At 45.6% G+C, this 19,378-nt stretch overlaps 1 protein-coding gene across 1 annotated transcript; it reads left to right on the top strand.

Annotated features, from left to right (window-relative positions):
- Positions 1–6,098: 6,098 nt before the first annotated feature.
- LOC119799971 (polyadenylate-binding protein 2-like) lies at positions 6,099–10,382 on the top strand. The gene is given in 8 exon segments (XM_038309905.2): positions 6,099–6,377; positions 6,379–6,453; positions 6,801–6,915; positions 7,531–7,598; positions 8,294–8,400; positions 9,225–9,312; positions 9,394–9,545; positions 10,296–10,382. Coding segments are annotated over 8 exon segments (909 nt in total). The 5' UTR covers positions 6,099–6,113; the 3' UTR covers positions 10,336–10,382.
- The last annotated feature ends 8,996 nt before the right edge of the window (positions 10,383–19,378 follow it).

The raw sequence follows: 19,378 nt of genomic DNA, 5'->3' as shown, positions 1-19,378 counted from the left end.
TCAAAGAGATCCACCTGCCTCGGCCTCCCAAGCGCTGGGATTAAAGCCATCACTGCCTGGCTTCTTTTCTTTTTTGAAACAGGATCATGCTTGTAGTTCAGACTAACCACAGACTCACAGTTTCTGGATTCTAGGTGTATACCAGCATGTCTGAATGTGGTTATGGGGAGCTATATAATAAAAACACAGCCAGAAGCTAGATGCCAGTTATAGTCCCAGCGTTTGGGAGATAAAGGATCGGGTAGTTCAGTGCCAGTGTTCAACACACACATAGAGACAACAGCAATTTTGAGCAGAAAACATAATATAATGAACTATACGATTGTTTTCTACTCATCATTCACTCTTAGAGAAAATGTTCAAATATTTGGTGTGTGTTTAGTACAGCGCTAGGCATGCAGGCAAAAAAGAATAGAAAGACACCTCAGCTCACAATTTGCTTACGCTCCTGGAAGGGAAACAAAGATTTCATAACGTGTTAGAAGATAGTAACTACTATGAAGAAAGATGTGGCACACACCTTCATCCTGGCACTAGGGAGGCACTGGCAGGCAGATCTCCAGAAGTTCAAGGCCAGCCTGGCCGAGTGTGAAACCATGTCTAAAAATACTTTAAGAAAAGCAAGGTTGGAAATATGTATGTATTCTAATTTTAAATCAGATGGCCAAGGGGACCCTCATGTCCAAGGCAACAGTAAAACATGAATGGGGTAATTGAAAACATTCATTAGCATGTTAAAAAGTTTCTGTATTTTCTTGTAAAACTCATGAAAATAGTGTGTTAAGTGTGAAGGGTCATACTTTGTGTGTGTGTGCGTGTGTATGTGTGTGTGTTTCCTATTTAAACGAAGACTTCAACAAGAGTACATCAAGATACCATTTGTGCTTTTGTTTAGTGGGTAGATTTTGTTCTTTCTGCTATCAGTATGTTCTGATTTTGGAGGAGTAATGAACATAAACATCTGATACAGCACCTTAAAGCACATTCTAAAAAAGCTAACCAGTCAAGCCCAGTGGAGGGCATATATATATTTGCAATCTCAGTATTCTAGGGGCAGGAGGATCACCAACAGTCAGGGGCCAGTCTGTTTACATATGAGTTCTAAGCCAGCCAGGGCTACATAGGCAAACCCTGTATGAAAAAACTATTCCCTCAGTGGGCTAGTGAGATGACTCAGTAGCTAACAGTGCTTGCCACCCATGCCTGGCAACCTGAGTTCAATCCCACATGGCAGCAAGACCACCAAGTCCTGAAAGCTGTTCTCTTACCTCCACACAAGTGCCAAGACACGTGTGTTCCCCACCTCAAATAAATATATGTAAAAAGAAAAAAAATAGACATTCAGTGGAGCTAGAGAGATGATTTATTGATTAAGGGCACTGGCTGCTCGATTTCCCAGTACTGTGTCGGGTAGTTCATAACCACCTGTCACTCCAGCTCCAGGAGACTAGTCACCTTCTGGCATCCGTGGGCACCAGAGCACACAGACACATACATAAATAAAATACAATGTTTCAAAGTTATCTAATCAAAACTGAAATTAAGCAGCCCTGGCAGCAGCCCTTTCTGGTTTAAATGTCCACTCTACTTCCGTGGGAGGTCTGAGCCAAGATGTTGACACAAGCAAGGTCAGGCAATACTAGAAGATACCAGGATCTCTGTAAGATAGGGATGAGGGGCTGGACAGATAGCTCGGCAGTTAAGAGTGCTTACTGCTTGTAAACAGAAGGTGCTCATTTGTCCCCCGACTGCCCAGACCCAAATAGTCACACAGAAGCAATATTAATTACAACGCAGTTTGGTCTATTAGTTCAGGCTTCTTATTAACTCTTTTTTAAGTATACTGTGTTCTGCCAGAGAAGGGCATCAGATCCCATTACAAATGGTTGTGAGCCACCATGTGGTTGCTGGGAATTGAACTCAGGACCTCTGGAAGAGCAGCCAGTGTTCTTAACCTCTGAGCCATCTCTCCAGCCCCTTAACTAACTTTTACATCTTAACCATTTCTACTAATTTATATTTTATGACAAGGCTCGTGGTTTGGTTTGTTACCTCTTGCTTCTTGAGCTGCTACATAGCATCTCTCTGACTCCACCTATTCTCTATATCTCTGTTTAGATTTCCTGCCTGGCTTTGCTCTACTAAGCCATTGACCGAAACACCTTTATTTATCAACCAACAAAAGCAACATATATACAGAAGGACATCCCACATCAACTGCTCTTGCAGAGGTCTTGGGTTCACGTCTCAGCATTTACAGAGCAGCTTACAACTATCTATACTTCCAGGTCCAGGGAATCTGACACCCTCTTTTGGCTTCTGGGGACTCCCCCTACATGCAAGTGTTAAACGTAAATCCACACAGGCACATATATACATACACATAAAAATAATAAGGTTTTAAAAGAATACCGTGAGGTTCCAAGTCTTCTGTCGGCACTGTCCAGTGAGAGATAATGCAAGCCACAATTAGAGTTTTACACTATTCTAGAAACCTCATTAAAAATATAAGAGCAGCTGGGTGGTGGTAGCGTACACCTTTAATCCCAGCACTTGGGAGGCAGAGGCAGGTGGATCTCTAAATTTATTCCAGGAATACCAGGGTAACACAGAGAAATCCTGTCTTGCTGGGCAGAGGTGACACATGCCTTTAATTCCAGCACTCAGGTGGCAGAGGCAGGTGAATCTCAGTTCGAGGCCAACCTGCTCTTCAGAGTGAGTTTCAATATAGGCTCCAAAGAGAAACCTGCCTTGAAAAACCAAAGAAAAAAGAAAAAAATCCAGTCTTAAACAAAATAAACAAGCCAAAAAAAAAAGAAAGAAAGGAAATCAGATACAGTTGCACATGTACTTGATATATAATCTTATATTCTGCTGCTTTGGCTTGACATTATTTTTGCAAGTTTAAGAAATTTTGTACCTCACAAAAGGTACGAATATTTACATAATATGTATAACCTCTCGGGTACAAAATGATCTTTTGTTGGATATTATAGTTTGCTGACATTTTTGTCTCTTTCTGGAATTTATAATTTTCAGTGTCATACTTAATATAATTTATGTATTAAAGCAGACGGTGTAGGGAGTTTTTAAAAGGATTTTTCTTTTTCTATTTTTGGAGACAGGGTCTCATGTAGCACAAGCTAGCCTCAACTTTCCTATATAGTTGAGGCTAGCCTTAAACTAATTCTTCTGCTCTACTCCCAAGTGCTAAGAATTCAGAAGTATGTCGCCACACCTGCCTCTGTATTTTGTTTTTAAAGACTTTTAATGTGTGTGTGGAGCGAGTATGTGCACGTGTGTTGGTGCCTGTGGGGGCCAGAAGATGGTGACACCAAGAGAGCTGAAGCTACAGGTGGTTGTGAGCATGGGGTATTGGGGCTTGAACTCAGGTCCTCTATAAGAGGACCAAGCACTCTTGTGCTACTCACTGTAGTGGTCTATTATTTGTATTTTAATAAATAAATCTGGCCTGAAGACCAGAGGCAAAGCTAAAGCCAGGTAATGGTGACACACACCTTTAATCCCAGGATTTGGGAGACAGAAGCAGATGGATCTCTCTGAATTCAAGGCTACTCTGGGCTACACAAGATCAATGCGGAAACAAATCCAGGTGGTGGTGTCTTACACCTTTAATCCCAGTCCTAGGGAGTCGTGCCTTTAGTCCCAGCACAAGGCTTAGTGCTTGGTTTACAGTCGCTCAGCCTTGGTCGAGGTTAAGACTTCTCTCCTGGCTTTAGCTTTGCCTCTGGTCTTCAGGCAAAATTTATTTATTAAAATACAAATAATATACCACTATAATTCACTCTGATACTCTCTCTCTCTATGTAGTTCAGACTGGTCTGGAACTTATGGTGTCCTCCCTCTCCAACTTCTCAAGTGCTAAGATTACAGATGTGTATCACAATGTTGAGAAAATCATAACCTCAGGAGGCTGAGGGAGGAGGATCTCAAGTTTGAGGCCAGACTGAGTTACATAGTTTTAAAAAAAAAAAAGCTGGGCAGTGATGGCACACACCTTTAATCCTAGCATTTACGAGGCAGAGGCAGGTGGATCTCCATTTGAGGCCAGCCTAGTCTGGTCTGCAGAATGAGTTTTTGGATAGCCAAAACTGCACAGAGAGACCCTGTCTCGGAAAAACAAACTCCAAAGGATTTAGGGGAATATGGTTTGGGAAGCTCTTTCTACTCAGGTGAGAATCCAATATAAGGAACAGTGGCAGTTAATACAATCATGGGCTTGCCGAAAGTAGAATTAAAAGGTATTTAATGATGGGCGTGGTAGCACCACTTTTAATCCCAGTGCTTGGGAGGTAGAGGCAGGCTGATCTCTGTGAGATTAAGGCCAGCCTGGTATATATATTGAGCTTCAGACCAGCCAGAGTGAAGTAGTGAGACCGTGTCTCAAACCCACGCCATCACAACAGAAAAGTATTGCCTTGATTAAATTGGGTGCCAGCAAGCCCTTCAAATTTTGAATTGGTTAGAATCAGTATTGGAGAACTTTCTTCAGAAGTGCCCATCTTCAGTGATTAACTTTAACCGTGATGAATCCACAGCAAAAATCTGACTCTTCTTCCAGCTCCCAATCTCCTGAGGTAAGGAACTTCAAGACACGGGGACAGCAGTGGGGTGTAGTGCGTGGTGCTTCTGTCTGACTCTGGTTTGCTTATGGGTTTCTTTGCTCAACCTTCCCCCTCGAACCATGTTAACATTTTTGGTTGTGTTTGTTTAAATTCACCTCTCAAACTTGTAGTTTGGTCTCTTCTACAAAGAAGTCCTCTTGCAGATTGTAGCACTACTTACTGCTCATTACTTCTATAAACGTGCGGGATTTCTACTAGAGTTTGGGAATACTGCCTTGTCTAGGGCCAGCTCGCATGCGTGGTGAAAGGTGGCCCCTGGAAGTTGCAGTCAGCCCATAATCTCGTAGCATGTGTACTCTGCTAAGTGTATCACCACTTAGGGATACAAATATAAACAGCATGTGGCCCCTTGTCTGCAGGCGCTCATCACCTAGTTAGGAAAGAGCATAAAATCGTTAAGTGCAGTGGCTAGGCCCACTTGTCTCAAGACAGGAGGGGAAAGTTGGAAGGCATTCTCACTGAGGTGGCCTGGTTTAGGAGAAACCGCCCAACTAAAGAGGCAAAAATTGAACCTCAGGTACAATCATGGAACGACAAGGGTTGAGGGAGACCTTGCAAACTAGCTGAGTTCTGCTGTGCCTACGGCCACCTTAAGGAACTGACTTTTCAGCTGCCCAGGAAAAAGAGGGTGCGGTGACTGCCTAGACAAGGAAACAACTAGGCTAGAACTAAGGTTGAGGATCTAGAAAAAAAGATCTATACACAACAACAGGGACACAGAACTCCCAGATTAAGTTTGGGTGAGGATTAGTGAGATTTTTGTACTTTATGTCAAGACAGCTCCTCACCCTAAACACTTAAGGGGCTGGCGCGTTATGTGACCCCAGTCCTTTTCTGTTTTGATTTTTGAGACTGGGTCTCTGTGCAGGACTGACTGTCCTGGAACTCTCTGTGTAAACCAGGCTGGCCTTGAACTAACAGATTAGCCCGCCTCTGCTTTCTGAGTGCTGGGATTAAAGGTGTGCGCCACCCTGCCCGGCTCAGGAATTCAGTAGCTTTAAACCTCACAACCCTTTGGGGAACAAGGTTCACCTGTCGCACAACGGGTGTCACTCCGTCGAATCTCACAAGCCAATCGGCATTTGAGAATGGGCCTCTTCAGTGAGGCCTTTGGAAGATTGGTCATTTTCGCTCGCTAGTCTGGGACCAATCGTGGAGCAGCCTCCATGTTGTCGATCCGCCCATGGGCGGAGGATGAGCGGAAAGTCGTCACAGTGCGGGCGTATTGTTACCTAAGGACTCGACAGGAGGTGGGGTGTGTTGATTGACAAGCTTTTTTCACCTACCGGGATCCCAGAATTTGGCGCAGTGACCCGCCTTAGAGGTGGGGTCCTATTTGATTGTCAAGGAGAATTCCCCAATCGTATTCGAGCTCGGGGTGACGGGCAGGCGGACTGACTAATGAATCCTCGGCGTGGCCGGCACAGTTCTCCAATCGCCGAGCAGCGGGCCCCAGTCTGAGCGGCGATGGCGGCGGCAGCGGCGGCGGCAGCAGCAGCGGGGGCTGCGGGCGGTCGGGGCTCCGGGCCGGGGCGGCGGCGCCATCTTGTGCCCGGGGCCGGTGGGGAGGCCGGGGAGGGGGACCCGGGGGGCGCAGGGGACTACGGGAACGGCCTGGAGTCTGAGGAGCTGGAGCCTGGAGAGCTGCTGCCAGAACCCGAGCCCGAAGAGGAGCCGCCCCGGCCCCGTGCCCCCCCCGGAGCTCCGGGTCCTGGGCCCGGCTCGGGAGCCCCCCGGCAGCCAAGAGGAGGAGGAAGAGCCGGGACTGGTCGAGGCCGACCCCGGGGACGGCGCCATTGAGGACCCGGTGAGGGAAAGAGGCCGAGCGAGCGGGCCGGGTCATGCGAGGCCCAGAGCTCGGGCGGGAGGGAGGCAGGCGGGGGGTGGGGTTGGGCGGGGAATAACGTGGCTGATGGCGGGCCGGGGCCGTTCGTGAGCGGGCAGATGGGGCCTCGTGGATGCCTAGGGTGGTTCTAGAGAAGGTAGTTTGGCTTATATTTTTGTGCTGTTAGTTTTATTTTCCTTAACTACGACTCTCGCACGAGGCGAGGGAAATGGCCGAGCATGGGTGGCTGTGGCCGGCCCAGACAAAATGTACGGCACAGCCCCTGCGTCTGCGGTTAACCTTCTGCATGCCCTGCTCACTCATTGTAGGAGCTAGAAGCGATCAAAGCTCGAGTCAGAGAGATGGAGGAAGAGGCTGAGAAGCTAAAGGAGCTACAAAACGAGGTAGAGAAGCAGATGAATATGAGTCCACCCCCAGGCAATGGTGAGTAAAACGGCTCTTGCATGTACCGTCCGGGTCTTTGGGTTGATTGTGGGCTGGGGGTGACCGGCCGTGTGGCCTTCGAAGCTCGAAACCTTGAAGCTGCTTGTCGGAGCAATTTTTCTGGGCAGGTGCTGTGGTCATAGTCCATTGTGTGTTCTTCTGACCTTTGTTAGACAGGCTGTTTTGATGGTGACACTCTTGTGCCTTCCTTTGTCTCATTTAATATGTGTTTCTCTTTGTTCTTCGTCTGTCTGTACCCTTCTTGCGGAGATCGTCCGCTGGCGTTTGACCTTCAAGTCTAATGCTTTCAGTTAGAGACCCCTCAGTTAGGACTTAGAAGATCCTGATGACTGGTAGAAATGGAAGATCTCAGTCCAGCCAGTTCTGTTCACGCTGAGGCATTTCAGCCAGAACAGTTCAATAGAAACTCGGCTTGGGAAATATAAATTAGGATTTTTTTTTTTTTAAAGGGGATATTGAAACCTACTATACTGGTACTGTCCTAGGTAATGGGTATAGTAGAACAGCCTCAAGTCTTAGCCTCATGGTGGTGGGTGTATATATGTATTGATCCAGCAGAAGTATGCTTGCTTAAAATACTTTTTTTTTTCCAAGCTGGCCCAGTGATCATGTCTCTTGAGGAGAAGATGGAGGCTGATGCCCGTTCTATCTATGTTGGCAATGTATGTATTGAGGAAGAGTCTGAATAGGGTTTGGGGAGCGTTCAATTTTTTTTCTTTTGTTTTTATTTTAGGTAGGGTTTGTTACATAGCCCAGACTGGCCATTGTTTCAAAGTGATTCTCCAGTCTCAACCTACTGAGTATTGGCATTATAACTACATTATTATTTGGTTTTGGGGGGGGGGGGGGGGTTCCCTATGTATCCCTGGCTGACCTGGCACTAGCTTTGTAGTCCAGGCTGGCCTCAAATTCAGAGATTTGCCTGCCTCTGCCTGGGATTAAAGGTGTGTGCCACTATACATGGTCTTTTTTTTGGGTTTTCAAGACAGGATTTCTTTCTCAGTATAGCCTTGGCTGGCCTGGAATTTGTGCTGTAGAGTGGGCTGGTCTGAAATTGAAAGATCCGCCTGCCTCTGCCTCTCAAGTGCTGGGATGAGGAAGGCGTGCACTATCACCTGGCAGGAATACGTTCTTATTTTAGGATGTTACATAATAATTTGAAAGGAATCTCTAGAATTGATTTGCAGTTTGGGACTTGGGAAGGTTATGAGAAGATAGATGTAATGAAATGGTAAGATTCTAGAATTGGAAGAAAGGGGAACAATATTTGCTGTGCCTTGGACCCAGACTAAAGATTTCTAGGCAGGGTACCTGTTCAGTTTTCTCAGTACTTGTAAAATGAGTGTTCTTTCCTTAGGTGGACTATGGTGCAACAGCAGAAGAGCTGGAAGCTCACTTTCATGGCTGTGGTTCAGTCAACCGTGTTACTATACTCTGTGACAAATTCAGTGGCCATCCCAAAGGGTGAGTAGGGGAGTAAGTTGAGATCATGTTAGCCACGGTTTGAAATACAGACTGAAAATACCACCACCAGTCTCCAAGCTGGGAGTGGGAGCAGGACCTTGAACATGCTAAGTATGTGCCCTGCTGCTGAGCTACCAGTGTGAACTCACATTATTTTACTCTTTAATTTTTTTTTAATTTTGAGATTTCTGTGTATCCCTGGCTATTAGCTCTGTAGACCAGACTGACCTCAAACTCAGAGATCCACCTGCTTCTGCCTCTGCATTTTAAGTGCTGGGATTAAAGTCTTGAAGTGCTTCAAGCTAGACTTAACATTTTGTATTTTATAAGAAGAATGTTTTACCTGTTAAGTTTGTATATGATCAGTGGTTGTCTGTTACTATCTTCAGAGTCCGGGTAATAAAGGCAGGTGGGGGGGGATTGTAAGCTAGAAGGGCCACAGCAGCTAGCTGGCACCAGGTGTGGCTGTATGGAAATCTGGGCCTTGTTACTTTAATTTTTGTGCTGGAAATTGAACCCAGGGACTTGGGGTGTATGCTGACGAGTGCTCTTTTCTGAGCCGTTACACACACCCTTTTTTACTTTTTTCACCCAGGCTAGTCTTAAACTTGAACCGAGGTTCTGCTGCCTCTGCCTACTGAGTAGCTGGGATTGCAAGCTGTGTTCACTGTGCCCAAAAGTAGTTGGAAATTTTTATAAATACAGTACTTAAATAATTACTTTAAAATGTTGCCATGTTGTAATTTCAATTAACTATAAGTTGGGTTTAACCAACCTGTGATTTATTTGTAAAATCCAATAAAATGACAAATGATTCTTTCCAGGTTTGCGTATATAGAGTTCTCAGACAAAGAGTCAGTGAGGACTTCCCTGGCCTTAGATGAGTCCCTGTTCAGAGGAAGACAGATCAAGGTAAGCACAGTAAGTGCCTTGGCTGTGGATTCTCTGCGTATTCCCTGCCTTCACTCCGTCTTTCTCTTACATCCTTTGCAGGTGATTCCCAAACGAACCAACAGACCAGGCATCAGCACAACAGACCGGGGTTTCCCGCGTGCCCGATACCGTGCCCGGACTACCAATTACAACAGCTCCCGATCTCGATTCTACAGTGGTTTTAACAGCAGGCCCCGGGGTCGAGTCTACAGGTCAGGATAGATGGGCTGCTCCTCTTCCCCGCCTCCCATGAGCCCTTAGGCTTCAACCTCTCCTGATCTGAGGACCCTCGCTCCCTTGTCCTCTTTTTTTTTTGGTTTCTGGGGACTTGGTCCTCCCACGTGTTCAGAAGGAGGAAGTAGTTGCAGGCCAGTTCAGTTCTGTTTCCTTGAGTAGAAATTGATGAGGACAGAGTTGTTCTGAGATGTTTTCTCCTCTGCTTTCTTTCTTTGGGTATTGGTGGCAGTGAAAGTTTACACTAAGAGTTGTAGGCCTCCGCTGCTGGGACATTGTTACTTTTCCCAGAGTTAGGGAGGGGTTTAAATGTGCTTCCTTGGAAGCATCCAGCTGCAGGCTTATTCTCCCACAGCTGTGTGGGAGGACTGAAGTTGTTCCAAGGTTATCTGTCTGATTGGGCCTAGTGGCACCATTTTGTGGCTGTGCTTGCCTTCTGTCCTTGCAGTAAGTGTATGTTAAGATAAACCCTGCCTTTTCACCAGATAGGGTCTAAGAGCTGTGAAGCACTGGATAGACAATGGATCTTTTTCTTGACCCTCAGTGTCTTAGATGCACTTCCTTACCCATTTCTCGAAGCCCCAGTTTGCCGGTTGTTATTCCTGGGAGTGAACACTCACTTTTAAGAGCTCCCTTTGGTACTGGGGCAGTTGCGGGCCCATGGGGAGGGTCTTGCACTGAGCTCTCTAGGAACCATGTTAACACCTAACTCTCCTTCTTTCTTCCAGGGGCCGGGCTAGAGCGACATCATGGTATTCCCCTTACTAAAAAAAGTGTGTATTAGGAGGAGAGAGAGGAAAAAAAGAGGAAAGAAGGAAAAAAAAAAGAATTAAAAAAAAAAAAGAAAAAAAGAAGATGACCTTGATGGAAAAAAAATATTTAAAAAAAAAAAAAGATATACTGTGGAAGGGGGGAGAATCCCATAACTAACTGAGGAGGGACCTGCTCTGGGGAGTAGGGGAGGCCCAGGGAGTGGGGCAGGGGCTACATATTCCCTCTGGGGATTCGCCATGGACACATCTCAACTGTGCAAGCTGCTCCCTGTTTCCCTGCTCCCCTTCACCCTCTTTGGGCCTGCTCAAGGGTAGGTGGGCACGGGTGGTAGGGCTTTTTTTTACCCAGGGCTCTGGAAGGACACCAATCTGTTCAGCTTGTTTCCTTCCCTCGTCTTCTCCCTGCCTTTTGCAGTCCCTGCCTGCCTGCTCCTGTCCTACCAGGTCTACGCCCACCCTGCCCTTCTTTCCTCGGGCTCCCTGCCCCTCCAGTTTGCCTGGTGATCTATTTTGTTTCCTTTTGTGTTTCTTTTTCTGTTTTGAGTGTCTTTCTTTGCAGGTTTCTGTAGCCGGAAGATCTCGCTCCCAGTGGCTCCAGTGTAAATTCCCCTCACCCCTGGGGAAATGCACTACTTTGTTTTGGGGAGTTTTGGGGTGTTTTTGTTTTTCAGGTGTTTTTGTTTTGTTTTATTTTTTCTTTACCTTTTTTTTCCCTTTTATTTGGAGGGAATGGGAGGAAGTGGGAACAGGGAGGTGGGAGGTGGATTTTGTTTATTTTTTTTTAACTCATTTCCAGGGGATGGGATTTTTTTTAAATAATGTGTCATGAATAAATAAAGTTGTTTATGAAAAAATTATTTGGTACTTTGAGTGTAAATGCCATTTACATGCTAGTTCTCTTAAGTCACAGATGATTGTTTAGGAAAGTACTAGTGTATTAGAGAGGGTTGCCACTTGTAAATTAGGGTAGAAATTAGATTGCAACTAGGTATAATGTATTCAGTTGAGGGTGGTGGATCTTCTGGTTAGTAAAAAAAAATTAACAGTGTTGGTGGTTTTTTATATAAAGTCATGCAGCCTGGCTGATGTGGAACTGCCTGTCCTTGAAGTTCTGGTGACCCAAGAGCCTACCTTCTCCAGTGCCTGAATTACAGACATGCACTATACCCAGACAGACTTACACCTGAGGCAGCTGAGGTGGTACACACCTTTAATCCTAGCACTTGGGAAGCAGAGCCAGGTGGATCTCCCCAGCCAGAGCTACAGAAATCTTTGTGTGTGTTTAATTTTTTGTTTTGTTTTGTTTTTTGAGATAGGGTTTCTCTGAAGCTTTGGAGCCTGCCCTGGAACTAGCTCTTTTAGACCAGGCTGACCTCGAACTCAGAGATCTCCCTGCCTTTGCCTCCCAGGTGCTGGAATTAAAGGCATGTGCCACCACCGCCCACCTGAGCTACAGAGATCTTAAAAGTTGTGTTCCTGAGAAAACCAGAGTTCAAGTGACTCTGTGGCCTATCTGTAAGTTCATGTCTTACCTGTGTGCCCTAACATGGATTCAAGAAATGCAAAGCAAGGACGCAGATCTCTCTCTGCGCCTGGTTTCTCCTACACCTTTAGCCAGCACTCAAGAAGTCAAGATCTGAGTTCGAAGCCAGAGAGGTTTACAGTTTATATTGTATTGTCAGGCTGGAATCTTGGGTACTACCTTATCTAAAACATCTTACCAAGAAAAGGTTTTATGGCTTTTGCCTCCCTTCTGTATCAGGCCAGAAGAGGATGTTAGAATCCCAGGGGCTGGACTTAGGAGTGATTGTGAGTTCTGGGAATCCAACCTGGTGGCACACGCCTTTAATCTTGGAACTCCAATTTAAGAGGCAGAGGCAGGCTGATCTCTTTGAGTTCAAGGCCAGCCTGGTCTACAGAGCGGGCTCCAGGACAGGCTGTTACACAGAGAAACCTGTCTTAAAAGACAAAACCCTGGGTATTCCTGAAGAGTAGTCAGGGCCCTTAACCACTGAGCTCTTTTGTTTGTTTTTACAAGACGGGTTTTCAGTAGCTATGGAGCCAGGCCTAGAACTTGCTCTGTAGACCAGGCTGACCTCGAACTCAGATCCACCTGCCTCCAAGTGCTAGGATTAAAGGTGTATCCCACCACCACCTGGCTGAACTCTTATTCACTCCAACCCAAGATGTATTTTAGTCTGTCCATTTTACCAATACTAGTTCTGCTAATGTCTTGATCCTGCCTCTGACCAATATGCTCTTCAGAACTCGAATACATTATTTCATGAACCCCTAATACCTCTATTTCTTGTAAAAACTCGTTAACCTATGTATTTTAGCATTTGGTCAGGATATGTGATATCTGCAGAGGCTAATTAACAGGAAGCAGTATTAGAAGAATGGAACCTTTGTAGTTTACTAGGGACCAATCCCAGCATTTAGGATGCTGAAACGAGGATGCTGCCATCTAGGCTAGCCCAGGCTAGAAAGCATGACCCTACTTCTATTCTTGTTTCCTGGACTCTTAGTGAGGGAAGGCATGTGCCCCAAGGCACACATGGGGGTCAAGAAGATGACGTTTTGAAGTTCTCAGGATCAAACCCTTGTCGGGTTCCATGACGGGCTTTTACTCACTATTTGGTTTGGTCATCAAAAACAAGAATGTGAGCCGGGCGGTGGTGGCGCACGCCTTTAATCCCAGCACTCGGGAGGCAGAGGCAGGCGGATCTCTGTGAGTTCGAGGCCAGCCTGGTCTACAAGAGCTAGTTCCAGGACAGGCTCTAAAAAAGCTGCAGAGAAACCCTGTCTCGAAAAACCAAAAAAAAAAAAAAAAAAAAAAAAAAAAAAAAAAAAAAAAAAAAAAAAAAACCAAGAATGTGATACCAGGCATGTCTTTAGTACCAGCACTTAGGCGGAGGCAGGTATAGCTCGGAGTTCAAGGCCAGCCTGGTCTACAGAGAAGATAGACTGTCTTCTCAAAGGGGGAAAAAAAAGATTTGAAACTCTGAACTTGTACAAATAAGTACTGGCCTGTTCTCACCTACCCACTAGGGGGCACTAAATGGTTAGTTCTGAAAGATCCCTGCAAATGGTTTTTAAACAAACTCTCACTAGGTAGCTGGGGAAGGGCTGCCAACACACGAGCTACCAGAGTGGCCTGGAGCTCAAGAGACCTGCCTACGTCTACTGCCCATTGCTGTTTTAAGGCATGCTCACAGAACCAGTTTTTGTGAACTGTTCTGGGTGTTTTCTTTTGAGATAATCTATGTAGCCCAGGCTGGCCTAGAACTCATAAATTATCTTGCCTGTCTTTAAAGTGCTGGAATTCCAGATGTGCATCACCACATCTGGCAGGTGACTGGATTTTTGCCCCTCTTTGGTCTTCCAGGTTTTAAAGGCAGAAGCATGGGGAAAAAGTTGACATTCTTAGACAAACACAGTTTTTGGTAGGTTATTTCTGTCCATCAATTATGGCTAACTGAAGAATAGGAGTAAGTCTATTATTGGAGGTCTGTTGTGGAAGCAAAGCATTTAAAGATTGGGGGTTTTTGTTTGTTTGGGGTTTTGGTTTTTTTTGAGACAGGGTCTCAACATGTAGCTCTGGCTCTCTTGGAGACTTTGTAGACCAGGCTGGCCTCAAACTACAGATCTGCCTGCCTCTGCTTCCCCCGTGCTGGAACTAAAGGTGTGTGCCACCATGCCTGGGTGTACTTTTTTCTGATATCTGGTTGGAGAAGATCTGTCTTGAAATGCCCTGGGTTGTCTTGACTTGTCTTCTATCCCTCACAGACCCTCACTATAGACTAAATTCACCAAATCTGCTAGGCATAGTGCTCTATGACTTTAATCTCAGTATTCAGGAGGCAAAGGAACGTGGATCTCTGAGTTCGAGACCAGCCTGGTTAACATAGTAAGTTTCATTTCAGTACTTATTTTAAAAAACAAACAAAAAAAACTCACACAACTTTTCCACATTTTTTCCTCTCTAGGCTTATTGATAATCATTTATTCAAACATGTATTTATTGGGCATTTCCCAAACGTGGGTTCTACTGAAGGTGTTATCATTCTGTAAAGGGAACCTATTGAAGAATGATGTCTGTCATTTCTCTGTTTTGTATGCCACCAAAAAACTTCCAGAAAAATCCCTAAGTATTCATTAAAATTTGTCTTACCTTTATTCATTATGTGGGGGCAGGGAGTTGTCCATATAGTGGTTAGACAGCTTGCAGGACTGGCTTCTCTCCCTGCACTTGTAGACTCTAGGGATTGAGCTCACACTCAGGTGACTGCACTCAAGAGCAAACACTTTCCCCCCACTAAGCCGAAACTGAGAAATCAATTTTTGTTGCTTATGTAATATGCTCAGTTTATGGAATTTGGTTCTAGCTGCTGGGTTATAGGTGTGAACCACCACATCTGACTTTAGAACTAAACAGTTTTTAAAAATATTTATTATATATACAATATTCTGTCTGTGTATGCCTGCAGGCCAGAAGAGGGGACCAGACCCCATTACAGATGGTTGTGAGCCACCATGTGGTTGCTGGGAATTGAACTCAGAACCTTTGGAAGAGCAGGCAATGCTCTTAACCTCTGAGCCATCTCTCCAGCCCAGAACTAAACATTTTTAACTCTTATAAGTACATACACATGAGGGCTCTGAGCAACTAACTCTGTTCTGTGCTAGCTCTATATAGGGTGCAGGGCTGGAATTCAAGTTACCAGGCCTGCGCAGCAAGCCACCTTCCTTTCAGTCATCTTGCTGGCCCCAAAACAGTCATTTTTATACTGCTTTTATATTCTGAAAATTCAGTCCTTTTTTTCAAAATGAGTTCTCACTATGTATTCCTGACTGGCCTGGAACTTGCTGTGTAGACCAAGCTGACCTCAAGCTCAGAGATCTGCCTGCCTCAGCCACCTGAGTGCCAGATTAAAAGGGTATTTTTGTCAAGGAGTTTTTCCCGCCTTTCTTTAATAGAGTATAACCTGCTATGGTCTGAATGTTTGTAGCCCCAAATTTATATATTGACACCTATTCCCACCGTGAGGGTCTTTGGGAGCTGGGTAAGTCACAAGAGCTCTGCTTTTATAAAAATGCTTCGTGCATGCCGGGCGGTGGTGGCGCACGCCTTTAATCCCAGCACTCGGGAGGCAGAGGCAGGCAGATCTCTGTGAGTTCGAGACCAGCCTGGTCTACAAGAGCTAGTTCCAGGACAGGCTCCAAAGCCACAGAGAAACCCTGTCTCGAAAAAACCAAAAAAAAAAAAAAAAAAAAATGCTTCGTGCCCTTCAAAAATACAACTGTGAGGGGGCTGGAGAGATGGCTCAGTGGTTAAGAGCACTGCCTGCTCTTCCAAAGGTCCTGAGTTCAATTCCCAGAAACCACATGGTGGCTCACTACCATCTGTAATGAAATCTGGTGCCCTCTTCTGGCCTGCAGACATACACACAGACAGAATATTGTATACATAATAAATATTTTTAAAAAAATACGACTGTGAGTTTCCACCATGTGAGGCACAGTAAAATGCCTCTGCTCTTATACACCAGACAGTCAACACCCCGACTTACTCCCCGGCCCCCTTTGGAACTGAGAGGTAAGCCACTCGGTGTACTTTGTTGTACAAAGGTTAGTTTTCCTTCTTTTATACTTGTCTGCATTTTCTCTACAGATTGCAATTATTAGTCTTAGGAGTTTTTAGTCAGTTCAAATGAACAAGATGAGGAACGTGAGCTCCTTTCAGACCTGAGGCCAAGCCAGACATTGGTTGCTAGCTATTGTAAAACTTGGTTGCCTAGTGACCAGATGAGGTTGTCTTGAGAGGGCAAAAAGTGGATATCGTGTCAGTTTAAATAGCTTTCTAAAAATAGTTTTAAAGAACGAGATATTGTGTGTGTTGGGAGACGGGTATACCACGTGCACGTGCGGAGATCAGAGGACCGCTCGTTCGAGTGGGTTCTTCTGACCCACATTGTGGGTCCTGGTGAGGGAACTTGAGTTGCCAGACCTAGCAGCGCACATTTTCACAGGCCCATTTCATACAACTTTCTAACATTAGAAATGTGCTCTCTGTATCTTCTTGATTTCCCTCTCAGTAGTCCATTATGATTCTTAGTCATAAATCCAGCTAAAACACTTAGCCCAAATTTCAATCAGTACAAACAGAATAATCATTTCTCTTATTTGCCTGAAAACTATATCCTTGAAGTTCTTGGGGGTTCCTAATGAATTTAGTATTAGAGAGATAGCCGGGTGATAGCACAGACCTTTAACCTCAGCACTGGGAAGGCAGAGGCAGGCAGATCTCTGAATTTGAGGCCAGCCTGGTCTAGAGTGAGTTCCTGGACAGCCAGGACTACACAGGGAAACCCTGTCTCAAAAAACCAAAACAACAACAAAAATTTAAAGTATTAGAGAAATACTTTCTCATGTGGCACTTAACTGATATTTCCTGTCTTGAGTTGGATATGGTGGCTCACACCTCTAATCCCAGCACTTGGAAGGCTGGGGCAGGAAGGTAACTGAGTTCAAAGCCAACTTGAATTACATAATTCCAGGGCAGTGGGGCTACAGTGATGAAGCCTACATCAGAACCGCACACCATTTCCGGCTACTGTGCAGGAAGAAGATTGCAGGTGCTCCCTTTCAAGACCCGGCTACTCCCCTGGCCAGCTCGTGGAACTTTCAACAGGTTCCTCTCCAAGCTACAGTCTTGCAACATCCTCAGAGAAAGTCAGTTTTTCCATAGGCTGAGAATTAGGTCGTATGGTTGCAGAAGTTGACATCACTTGTTTGGGCTACAGACACTGACCATTTCCACCAGTCTAGAAACTGGGGTGATCATTCCTCCCTGTGTGACTCATACCTTTCTCCTGTTCACTTTTACCTGCCTCCCATACAGGAACTGGGGTCGCTTTCCTGTTGGTTTTGTTTCGTTGGTTCTACAGAATGAGGCTTTCATTGAAGTGTCCCTTAGCCAGGACACAGGGGAAGGCCTGTGAATCCTAGCACTCAGGAGGCTGAGGCTGGAGGATTGAGACTTTGAGGTTAGCCTGGGATACAAAAAGAGATCCTATCTTTAAAAAAAAAAAAAAAAAAAAAAAAAAAAAAAAAAAAAAAAAAAAAGAGGAGGAGCAAGAGAACCTCTACTCCAGTTCAAGCCATGGTTCAAACCAGACTCCATGAACAAGAGGTGAGTAGAGATGGCTGCCTGGCTCAGAGCCCTGGCTCTGCCACCGAATGGCAAGTCCCCTTGGTTTCTCTCAGTTCTCGTTCTATAATGTGATGGAGCAGGAATAAAAATGGCTCCTTCTCAAGGGACTGTGGGGAGTCACTGAGGATGCTCCTATGAGGTCCCCAGGAACACACTTATTTGGAGCCCTGTAACATGGCGTTATTGATAGTGTGTGGCCTTAGACATGAATCGGCAAAAAGGAAGGAGAAGGGAGCCCCAGTGCTGCCGATGACTGACCTCTTTTCTGGAAGAGGAAGGACTTCCATTTTCCTAGAAAGCCCTCTCTCAGAACTACCCCAAGTTAAAGCCTACCCTTTCCATACTCTAGGAATCTGCTTTGCCTGTACAATAGGCTTGAGTTTGGTGCACTGAGCAAGGAATCTACCCGAGGGCTTCTTGCCTGTAAAGGTGCCTCACCTCCTTTAAGAAGCAGTCTTTTAGCCTGGGCTACAAGTTCAAGGCTGGCCTGGACTGTATAAAAGGATCCCATCTCTAAAGCAAAAAAGCTTCATGATCCTCCCAACCACAAATTTCTCTTCCTCCTTATTAATATTCCTAGTGTGGGTTTTTTGTTATGATTTTAGACAGTGCTTCATGTACCCCAGGGTAGCCTTGAACTCTGACTGTAACTGACCTCTTCCTTGAGCTTTTGATCTTGCCTCCACCTCCTGGATGCTGAGACTACAGGCATATACTACATGCACACATGGTCAAAGTTCAGGTTTAGTGTAGAGCACTCTAACACCTGAGCTGGGTCCCCTACTGCCACTTCCTAGGGAAGGCCAGAGACTCCTTTCCTCACCGCCAAGGGAAGTGTCCAAAGTTTAGCGGGAAAGGTGGCCAGAGTAGTGATGGCCTCTAGTTCTTCCTTTTTTGTTTTGTGTGTGTGTGTGTGTGTGTGTGTGTGTGTGTGTGTGTGTGTGTGTGTGTGCAGGTTCTTACTCAGCTCTGGCTGGCCTGGAACTCACTATGTAGAGCAGGCTAGCCTCTAACTCAGAGATCCTCCTCCTCCTGCCTCACAGCAGCTGGGATTAAGGGCGTGTACCACTGTGCTCAACAGAACTCTAGCTCTGTCTGGGCTCTAACAGGGTCTAACTTTGGAACCTTGGGTAAGTTATCAAGTCCTTGAGCACTAGTAAGAGAAACACTATGGTAGACAGACATTGTTCATTTCTAAACAATATCCAGTCCTGTCCTAACTGCTCTGTTTTCTTCTTCACAACCCTCAGTATTAGGGGTGGAGCAGAATGCTACTTGAGCTAGCCAATCACATGCTTGCTAGAAGGATTTCTACTGGAGTTCAGGCAGAGGCCTGCCTGTGCTGTGTGTGCTTGCTTCTCCATCCTGTGAGCTCTCTTTAACCCACTCCACAGCTCATAAACTCCTTTTTTTTACGTCAATTTAAAGAGATCGTCTTATCTTTGTGCACATGTATGTTAGCGTTAAGTATAAGCATGTGGGTGCTTTGGGGGCCAGAAGACAGTGTTCGATTCCTGGAGCTGGAGTCCCAGGCAGCTGTGGACAGACGTGTGGGTATGGGGACCAACTCCGGCCCTCTGGAAGGTCAGCAAGCACTCACAACCACCATCTCTCCAGCCCTCAAGCTAATTTTTATTGCTCCCTAAAACCTTAATTGCTCCCCACACCGACCTTGAGGTTGTTGCAGGGATGGAATGAGATAGTGAGCATCCCGGCACAACGGCAGTAAGTGGCGATGTTACTGATTTGTGTCACACTGAGAAAGTCTCCAAGAGATAAAAGGACAACATAAGGGAGGGAAGTCCAGGCTATCGTATGCTCA

Source organism: Arvicola amphibius, chromosome 13 (genome assembly GCF_903992535.2).
Source record: "Arvicola amphibius chromosome 13, mArvAmp1.2, whole genome shotgun sequence".
Lineage (NCBI taxonomy): Eukaryota > Metazoa > Chordata > Mammalia > Rodentia > Cricetidae > Arvicola > Arvicola amphibius.
This window is presented reverse-complemented; position numbering and strand designations above follow the sequence as displayed.